Raw genomic sequence first — 10657 nt, 5'->3', positions numbered from 1 at the left:
TGTATATTAATCTTCATGTTGGGATGAAGCCAGCTCAATAACGTGCCAAAACAGGCTCAGCCCTGAAGAGGTTAATCCTATAAAATGCTTTCTTCCACTCCATAGAATTTTTGTACAAGCTGCTCTTGTGGCTTGCCGTTCCCTCCGGCGAATATGAACAGTACGACGACGGCGCCATTTTCCTGGCGACAGAACCTTGCCTCTCACATGTCAGTCAGAGAACAGCAGCCTGAAAAGCGGAGATGACGTTTAGAAACGTGAATTTAGTGCCGGGCACGACTGACTGCCGTAAGAGTGACGGCCCAGCTGCCCAATGGGAACGTCAGATGGAGATAACATAGCCTATCATCGTACAGGGCGGATACCATACAACAAAATCTGCAAGATGGCGCTGATAAGCTGTGAATGAGGACGGATACCTCAAGAATTTGCCATGAAAGGAAAGGAGCGCTCCCCGGCCAAGGCCAAGCGGTCCCGGGGGGCGGAGGAGTCAACTCGAGAACGGTGTGGGAAGAAGCTGAGCTCTGCCAGTGGCAGTAATGGCAGCGGCTCAGTGGGCAAGACCTCGGAGGGCAGCTCCGGCCGCCGCGGCCTGCACCTGGACAAGGCCCTCTCAGGCAGCCGCGAGTATGAACCCTCGGGAAGAGCGCCCGGTCTGCACAGCTACGGCTCCCCGGGTGCTAGCAGCGGGAGCGGCAGCAGCAAGGGCGCAGACAGCCGGGGAGGTGCGGCCGGCCGGAGCGTAGAGGGGCGCGGCGAGTCGGAGTACAAGTCGCTGCGGATCAGTGAGCTGGGCTCCTCGCTGAGCGACGAGGCTGTGGAGGACGGCCTCTTCCACGAGTTCAAGAAGTTCGGGGACGTCAGCGTGAAGATCTCCCGTTCCGGCGACGAGCGCGTAGCCCTGGTGAACTTCAGGCGGACGGAGGACGCTCGGGCCGCCAAGCACGCGAGGGGACGGCTCGTGCTCTATGACCGGCCGCTGAAAATCGAGGCGGTGTATGTAACCGGCAGCAATCGGCGGCGGAGCCGGTCCCCCGGGGACAAGGACCCGTATGCCAGCCTTTCAGCTGCGGTGTCCTCCCTGCCTGCCCACCGGCACCCGCACGGGCAGCGCGGTCTATCACCGGGCGGGTTAGGCTACAGAGATTATCGGCTGCAACAACTGGCCCTGGGCCGCCTGCCGCCGCCACCACCCCCGCCTCCGCCCAGGGAGCTGGACAGGGAACGGGATTACAACTTCTACGAGAACAGGGTGCGGCCCACCTACCCGCTAGACCCGCGCATCAGCATCCGAGAGGACGGGAGTTCCCCAGAGAACGATATAAGAGCCAACAGGACTCTCTTTCTGGGCAACCTGGACATCAATGTGACTGAGAGCGAGCTGCGCAGGGCTTTTGAACGATTTGGGACTATTACAGAAGTGGACATCAAGAGAGCGGGCCGTGGGCAAACCTCCACCTATGGATTTCTTAAATTTGAGAATCTGGACATGGCTCACAGGGCCAAAATGGCAATGTCTGGGAAGTATATCCTGCGCAATTGTATTAAAATTGGCTATGGCAAAGCTACACCCACCAACCGCTTGTGGGTGGGTGGACTTGGACCATGGGTGCCGATGGCATCATTGGCACGTGAATTTGACAGGTTTGGCACCATCAGATCTATTGATTATCGGAAAGGGGACAGCTGGGCTTATATACAGTATGAGAGCTTAGATGCTGCCCAGGCTGCTTGTGTTCAAATGAGGGGATTTCCATTAGGTGGTGAACACCGAAAACTGCGTGTGGACTTTGCTGACACAGAACATCTTTATCAGCCCCCTTACCTACAACCATTGCCTTTGCCACATTATGACTTAGTAGGTGATGCTTTTGGCCACCGAGCCCCAGATCCTCTTAGGGCCAGAGATCGCACCCCACCTTTATTGTATAGAGACAGAGAAAGAGACTTGTATGCAGAGACTGAATGGGTTCCCCTCCCTGTTAGAGACAGAAATAGGATCACCTATGAATCTCTAGACACATTAGACAGACGAGTTGATGGCTGGTCTTTGGACAGAGATCGTGAAAGAGATGGAGTAACTAAAGAGCAACCCAGGAAAAGGAGGCTGATGGATGAAAGTCGTCATATTGATAGATCTCCTGAAAGTGACCGATCCAGAAAGAGACACTGTAATAGTCCTGATAGAAGTCCTGATGGCAGTGGTGGACGTGACAGTCGTTACAGTGATGCAGATCGTACAGCCAGCCGCACAGAACAGGCCTCACCTTCTAGAGATTGGCGAGGTAGCCTTGAGCGTGGACTTGGAGATAAACGTGATAGAAAGAACTCCAACTCTGTTGAAAGAGAAAAAAAGCATCGCATGTTAGAGATCAAAAGTCCAATAAGAAAGGATGAACGTCCAGAACCCAACAGTAAAGTGAAGTCTCCACAAAAACAAGATGCAACTCAGAAACTTTGCCTGGCTTGGCAAGGTATGCTGCTCCTGAAAAACAGTAATTTTCCGTCCAACATGCATTTGCTGCAGGGTGATCTTGCAGTGGCATCTGGCCTGCTTATTGAAGGATCTTCTGGAGGAAAAGTTGCGCAGTTAAAAATCACCCAACGTCTACGTCTGGATCAGCCCAAGCTGGATGAAGTGACCCGACGCATTAAAGTAGCAGGTCCCAATGGTTATGCCATCCTTCTTGCAGTTCCTGGAACATCCGAGGGTAATTTTGCTGGAGATCAAGCAAGTTCTACTCAGCGTCCCCTGAGAAACCTGGTCTCCTATTTAAAGCAAAAACAGGCTGCAGGTGTTATTAGCCTTCCTGTAGGGGGCAGTAAAGATAAAGAGAACACAGGTGTTCTTCATGCTTTCCCACCCTGTGAATTTTCTCAGCAGTTCCTGGATTCAACAGCGAAAGCCCTGGCCAGATCAGAAGATGACTACCTTGTCATGATAATTGTACGTGGAGCATCCTAATTCAATGTTTGTATTCACATGCACTGCCCACATGGTATTATGGGATACAGTACAGCTTTTTTGTTTTGGTTTTGCTAATTCATTCTTATATTGAGTGATATTGTGCCATGCTTAACAAAGGTATAAACAGATCCCCTATACAATATTCTAGAATGTGCTTGGTTTCCATGTTTTTTCTCTCTTTAACTATTCTGCCAGATCCTAATAGTTTTCTAAGAAACTATTTTTGTCTAGAAGTTGATGTCTAATTTCTAGGTATTTGCAAGTAGCAGTTGAAGTAGGTCTGAGTTGCAAAATAAATAGGATCTACAGTAAAATTCAATCTTACTGAAAGCCTAGCTAGCTTTAACTACTTCATCTTATATTCTGTCACATCTATTATCTACCGATAAAGAATCATTGTATACCTACAAGAAATGTTTAGTTGAAAATTGTGGCTAAAGTGCAAGTTGGATAGTATGACATTCAAACAGTTTCTTTTTCCAATAAGCACACATTCCCCCCCCCCTCCAGTCCTAACAAAATACAAGTTGTATACTACCCTTCTTGAAACGCCAATCTGATAGCAAAAATCTTTGGTGACCGAACCTTAGAGAAATTGGCAGAATGTACAAACAGTTCAAATGGAGTGATACAATTTTCTTGATTGACAAACTTGTAAACTGTTGTCCCTTTGGCTGGCTATGCAGTCCTTGCTTTATTTGTCAAGTGTTGTATAGCTTATTCAAAGTATTTGCACAAAAATCAAAATTGCATTTTCTACCAATTCCTGGTAACCTTCAAATCTTTGAAATCTGTTATTGTGGGAAAATACTGTTTTTTTGTTTTTTTTCCATTAAACTTGTTTTTTTCCTGATTACGAAAGAATTCTCATATCTCTAATATGAGTGACAATGGAAACTATCTTGCATATGTCAGGCACTGTATCTGTAAGCTGGGCCTTCTGGAAGTGTTAACATTCAACTTGCTAGGAACTGTCTTTAAGATTGTTGATGGAACTATTCTGGATGACACTAACCTTAACTTTTTCCAGAATGCTCATTTTACAGAGAACATTGGTGTTATGATGAAAACTCGTAAACATATTTGTGAATATTTTCAAGATTCATGAAAAATTTATTTTAGGAGCAATGACCCACATAATAATCAGTAGAAAATTTTTTGCTATGACCTGCAACTATTGTACTAGTTTATTTTTTCCTAGACAATCTACCCCATCGCCATCTCCCCCTTTTTTCTCCTCTTGCTGTTTGAGTAAGCTACAGTTTATTGTAAATACTTTGGGTGGCATTTGATTGTTTATGGGCACCTGACGCACACTATTCAGTTGTTTTGATGATGGGCGAGAGTGCTGCAAGTGCCCCTTATTTCTGCTCGAGCTCTTCTGGTGAGGCAAATTGAAAACCACCCAATGTCAGGTTTTTGGGTTCCCAAACCCTACATGGGTTACGCGCCTAAGCCTAATGCATCTGGGCGCAATGAGTCCTTTACGAATGCAGCACTCACACCCATCTGCAAAACAATTCAATATTCTCCGTCAAGCGCCCCAAAACAATTGCGGTACCTCCTTTGTAGTTTAACTTCTGTTTTTTTTTAATTTCCATAAGCCTTTTTCATGATAACTTTGCTTTTTGGACTCCCAAGATGTGTAGTCAAGGTTTTCATTTTGAACAAGAACATAAAAGTTTACCTTTTTGTCCTTTTAATGTACTGTGTTCATGAGCTAATTTGCAATTTTAATGGTTGGTTGTTGTAATCGGCCAAAATGGGTTAGTCAATACTTTGTTCATAATGCAAGGCCTAATACGAATCTTGGCAAGAATTGTGTTTTAACAATTGCAATTCAGCTATCTTCATTAGATCACGGCACAATACAGCTCCGTTATTTTGTAAGATGCCACCAAGTTACAAACTGAAGAATAACTTTTTGTGTTAAGTCTCCGTTATTGGGAGTTACCATGTTAAAAACAAGATACAAGTTGTCTTATAATTGTTTATTTTTTCAGTTGCTTTGGGTCATTGTAACAAATAATGTATATCTCATTGAAGAGTCAGTTTGTGTGCTATTTTCCTTGTATTTAATGTTAGCTATCTGGAAAATTCTGGTTTTAGTGTTTCCAAATATTGCATGATATTACTTTAGTAGAAATATGCTATACTTCACATTCCCATAGCTATGCATGACTTAATTTTTTTTTTTTTTTTTTTTTAAGTGTCTGACATTTCATTATGATATAATTGCAGGCAGCAAGAAACATCAAATAGCTCAGTGGTACATTTTACTGCACAAAGTATGTACATTTGTCATAATAATCACACTGCTTACACAATGGCTTTTTTTTCAGCCTCTTGCTTAATAAGCAAATAGTTGATAAATAGCAACTAAATATATAAGTATACTATTAACAGTATGAGGAGCCATTGTTTAAGTATTGGAAATGTCCTGTTATTTCTCTACAATATTCACTGTATCCCATAATACAGTCCAGGTTTGTAGATGTTACTATGTTTGGTAAATGTAGAAGAAAAAACTGTTAAACTGAATATTCTGTGCTTGACTAGAATGCAAGTGAATTGGTAGATTTGCATACAGGCATTTTAGGTTAATTGCAGATAGGTGCATAAAAGGTTTGAAATTCTAAGATGTATTGTCTTCACATTCCTATGCTTGCATCTGTTGATGTTATTGTAACCTTGTTGTATGCAATTGTTAACAGAAAGAATTCATGCTGTTTGGGGAAATCAATTTACTTGCACAGTGTGAAGATCCAAGATTACATTATTAAGATAGCACTGGTGCATTCAGTTGTAACACTGTAGTTTATACATTAAAGACCTGATATTCTCCTTTCTGTTGTTACTATGTTATCAGTCTTTAGGGCTGATTTGTCCACTTATAAGTTACAGTAGACATTTGGATCAGTGTGTCCCATACAGAATACTGTATCTTTTATATGGTTTATTTAGTAATTCTGTTCAAGTCACCTTTTGAATATATTTGTAAACCTGACTTCCCATTGTTAGAATATTTTTGTGTAAAAGGAATGCTCCAAAGTAACTGGCAAAATGCAGTTTTCCCACAGGGCTCATGCACAGTCTTGTTGGCTGGCATTGGTTTATATGTGATCATTTTAGAAACTCGTAGCATTTGCTTTATTTACATTTGGTTGCTGCTAATGTCGGTGTGCATTTCTTTATTACTTTTGGCAGCTGTTTCACATATTGGTGTACTCAACAGCAGTGATTCTTTCTGTTTTCAATATTGCGCCTTGCATTTGTTTTCAAACTCCCACTTTCACATCTTACTCTGCACCAACTGCGCCCATCGTAAAATTCTTCTTTCAAAGTATAAAGAACAGAGGGTGTTAATTGGTTTTGTATGCAATACGTTTTAAGTTGGTTGATCTCGAAGGCACACAGGTCAGAGATGAGCACAATATCCCTGATATGTCAATCTGGACTGTAAGCAAAATGTAAATCTGACCTGTGTATACAGCTGAGACCTGCCATGCACAGGATCAAAAGAATGCATCTATCGAGATAGGTAAAGGTTAAAAACGATCACTACATCTGAAATGCAAGATTAGTCAAGAAAAATGCATGTAGTGACCTTCTTAAGGCTTTGTAAACAGGCTTTATTTGTGGATATCAGTGGCTTCGGGCACAACTATTTTAACAAAATAAGAAGTTTGTGGGGGAATTCAACTGTTTATTTGCGTGCTATTAAGCAATGTTTGCCCAACAGTGCCATTAATAGCACGCAATGTTTGCGTGCTATTAAGCAATGTTTGCCCAATCTCTTTGCACATTTCTGGTCCCCACCTTAGGTTGGTGTGAGCAGAAATGATGGGTGCCGCATGATTATATCAACAAGTAGTTCAGTCAGGCGCCCATTACTCAGCTGAACGTAAAAACGGCTGCAAACCTCCCCGTCCCCCCCTTCCCTTCAGATGTAATACAGTGAATTTAAAATGGTTTATAGATTATCTCATCTATTGGTTTAACAGGCCAGTACATCTGCCATACATATTTTTTTTTTTTTTTTTTTTATCCATGAGTTTGTATAAGGATATTTTATAGAGAATACTGAAGCAGATGAACTAATGGCATGTACAAAACAGCACTGAAGTCTCTATTGGAACCTAATTGTTCATGTAGCATCTTTGTAGTGCAGAGCTGTCTATTTGATCCAACCAATGTGCTGGACTCATTAAATGTAGTTTTTCTTGTCTGTTTTTTTTTTTTTTTTTTTTCTTGCTGGAAATCCAGACAGCAGCCCTATACTAATTTTTACTTTTTGTATGGAATTTGGTCTGCTAAAATATACTTGTACCTTATTGTTATTTAAGGCAGAGGTTCCCAAACGCGGTCCTCAAGGCACCCCAACAGTCCAGGTTTTAGATATATCCATGGCTCAGCACAGATGGTTAAATCAGATTGACTAAGGTGCTAATTAAGTCACCTGTGGCCAAGCATGGATACATTTAAAACCAGGACAGTTGGGGTGCCTTGAGGACCGCTTTTGGGAACCTCTGATTTTAAGGAAATAATTGGACAATACTAATGTAGTGTTGACTCCTTTTTTTTTTTTTTTTTTTATTAAATATATTGGTAAATGACAAAATATCAGCAGAGTAATGTTAATGCAAAATGCATATTTAAGATTTACTCCCTTAATATAAAAGTGCTTAACACTTAATTCAGTTTTGCACATGCAGAGAGATTTTGATTAGTCTATACTTGTGTAACTTAGTAATGCTGTGTGTTTGGCATCAACTGAATGTTGATTCAGTCGTTCATGGACCCTGTGGTGATGCCTACAGCATCAGAAATAATAAAAAAAAAAATCACATTTATGGTGTTTAATTAGAAACATTGAAATATTGATCAAGTTTTATTTTTCAAGAAATAAAACAAGATAAACAGGCTTAATTTGAAGTAATTATTTAAAGTAAATATTGGAACCTAGTATGTGTACAGTTGAATATTTATTGCTTGAAGACTTCCGTTCCTCAAAACTATCTGTTCAACTCCACTTGAAAGTGCAGCAGTCACCTACATAAGGCGTCCATATTCTCTGCTGATCACTGATCCATGAGAATGCAGTCTAAGGGGGAATCCAATTAGCTGAGGCATTTAACCACAGAGGTGCACTTTTTCTCGCAGCTACAAGAGCTAGGAGGAAGAGTCTATGGAAGGCACCTTCTGGGGGCTAATGCGTGGGGAAACCCATTGGGGTCGATTCATTCACTGACAGTTGAATAGCGCCGGGAATTAGCTCCCGTTGCTATTCAATACAGCGACAAGTGACCCTCAATTGTCGGGTATTCTTCTCTCACCCCCGGGGGATTAGAGAAGAAATCCGACAAAAGTGCTGCCGCGCGGCCGGCACAAGGCTGATTCTGTCAGGAATCAGCATTGCGGCGGGGAGTTAAGTCGGAGAATGCCCGTTTTCCCGACAAATCAACCTGTTAAGTCCAAAAGAACGGGCATTCGCCGACTTAACTTGAGCTGAATTGAATAGCGCCAGGAGCTAACTTCCGGCGCTATTCAATTGTCCGTGAATTGAATCGACCCCATTGATTCCACATTTTACGTGTAATCAATTTGTAAGCTCACAGGGAAAAGGCTGTTTAATTGAACAACTCCGGACCAGAAACCTGGAACTTTCCTTTGTCTAGCACCCCGTGGCTAATTAGATTCCCCACTAATTCACAAGGAATCGGTTATCTTTCTGTAGCACATCAGTCCAAACACTTTGGAATCTCTTGTTACAGGTGATTTGAGATACTGCACACCCATTAATATAGGGTTTAGCTAACAAAATGGATGGATGCTCTCCATTGCATCCTCTGTGTTGGTGACAGGTCCACTTTAAATATTATATTTTTTATTTTATTAAATGATCTTTATACTGCTGTACAGACCAGTTTTATTAATGATGGTACTACAACTTTTATTTTATTTTTTTATACCTGTAATACTTTTTTTCTTCCATGGGCAGAATGCTTTAAGAACGGTTTATATCATTTTGGGCAGCATTTGGTGCAGAGTAATTCCATAGCATATTTTAACCTTTTCAGCACTCCGTTTATAGTATTTTTATGTTAGCTGGTACTTATTTAACATTCAACCAATTTCCCCTCACCATTGTACAGATTGGAGCTAGGAAAAAGAAGATTCTGGTAACAAAAGGAACATTGATGGAGGAAAGTGTCTGTTTAGTACTTGCGCATTTTACTACTTTGGCAGCCAAAAAAAAAAAAAAACCCTGAAAAAATATGCATATTGTATATCTGCTATTGTGATGCCAGTTCCTGTGTTTTAAGTGAAAACGTGATGACTTCATTACTTTGTGCTGTATACACAAGATTTCTGGAAAGTGAGGCTTTGCCCTCTGGCTCACGAGTTAACATAATGGTCATTGAAACAGTGCACACAATTCAACTAGGTTTTGTTTTCATTCTCAATAAATTTTCATTTGAGGAAAATGTCTTTCTGCCTGGAAGTGAATTGACAGCAAACATCTGACATTCTTGGTTGAGGGGTACACAATTCCTGATTGCTTGAATTGTAGCAAACAAATTGATATTTCATAATCTTCAGGAAGTAAAACATTGACATACTCATTTTTGTGTTTTATTTTTATTTTTTGTTATGTTTTTTTTTTTTTTTAACTTCTGTGTTATTGTGCAACTGGAATAACCTCTAGTTCCGATTGCTGTGTCCGTTTTATTTCTATTGAACGGATCATATCGCTACTCATTCTCCTTGGGAGGGATCTGTAAATTTCTACCAGATGCAGAGAAAATCTACTTGCTGTCTTGAGTGTGACATGCCGCTGTTCTGGAGAGCACAGTAAAGCTTTTGATTTGTTTTGGATCATACAGAATGATCCTAATTTATTTTTAATTTGAAGTTTACTTTATATCACGTTTCGTTTGCAGCAATCAAACAACAGAAATCAATCACCATAGCAATTAAAATATATTATAAAGGTTTTCGTAACAGATTGAAGAACCATCCACTTCTGGGATCTCAGCACTCTTATGCGTGGGTGGTTTACTCTCAGGAGAAGAGTTTCTGTGCGTCACCAGTATGTAATTATGCCTTTTCATTGGTCGTTTTCAAGGCCATTTGGAAAGGGTTCTGTTATAACATTAGCATGAGGAACCACAATGTGTACCTTACATTTCCCTGTGAGGTCAAGCATGAATTCTTTGGAGCCTTCCTCGAAATCAGAATTTGCTGCATCCCTTCTGTGCCAGGTTTTGCACCATTGGTAGCACCTTGTGGGAAATCATTTGCTGTTACAAAAGCATAGTGTGTTGCAGCAGGAGATTGCATGGCACACTGCATCTAGAGAAGAACATCTGGAGTCTTCTGTCTCTTGCTTCTGATTTTTGGTCAGGATGCAGCAGTGACAAAGGTGGTGAAATCGTGCATGTGCTGATCAGTTGCAGCTGTTACGGTTTCCATTTCCCGACGGATGGGAAGAGAATTGATGGCGGCTGCATCCAGTTGAGCTGTCTGCTGCTAGGGAACAGGTGAATTTCAGCTGCCATGGTATCTTATCTGCAGGTGTGTCCCCATGGAAATCTCTTGTATAAAGGTAAGGTAGTGAAAAATCAAGCTGCAAGTCAGTTATATAAATATATATATATATATATTTTTTTTAAATCTGTTGCACAA

The 10657-nt window shown here is 41.3% G+C and overlaps 1 protein-coding gene across 2 annotated transcripts; it reads left to right on the top strand.

The window, feature by feature from the left end:
- The first annotated feature begins 222 nt into the window (after positions 1-222).
- Positions 223-9460, top strand: RBM15 (RNA binding motif protein 15). 2 transcript variants are annotated; one of them, XM_063955015.1, is made up of 2 exons: positions 223-2947; positions 9124-9460. In XM_063955015.1, exons 1-2 carry the CDS (start codon positions 434-436, stop codon positions 9238-9240), a joined length of 2631 nt encoding a protein of 876 aa, XP_063811085.1. In that variant the 5' UTR covers positions 223-433; the 3' UTR covers positions 9241-9460. The 2 variants fall into 2 exon arrangements, with proteins under 2 accessions (XP_063811085.1, XP_063811087.1); XM_063955017.1 differs by lacking the exon at positions 9124-9460 and adding an exon at positions 5210-5245 and having other exon boundaries at positions 224-2947.
- The last annotated feature ends 1197 nt before the right edge of the window (positions 9461-10657 follow it).

This window comes from Pseudophryne corroboree, chromosome 2, assembly GCF_028390025.1.
Source record: "Pseudophryne corroboree isolate aPseCor3 chromosome 2, aPseCor3.hap2, whole genome shotgun sequence".
Taxonomy (NCBI): Eukaryota; Metazoa; Chordata; class Amphibia; order Anura; family Myobatrachidae; genus Pseudophryne; species Pseudophryne corroboree.
The sequence above is the reverse complement of the archived record's forward strand: the minus strand, read 5'-3'. Positions and strand labels throughout refer to the sequence as shown.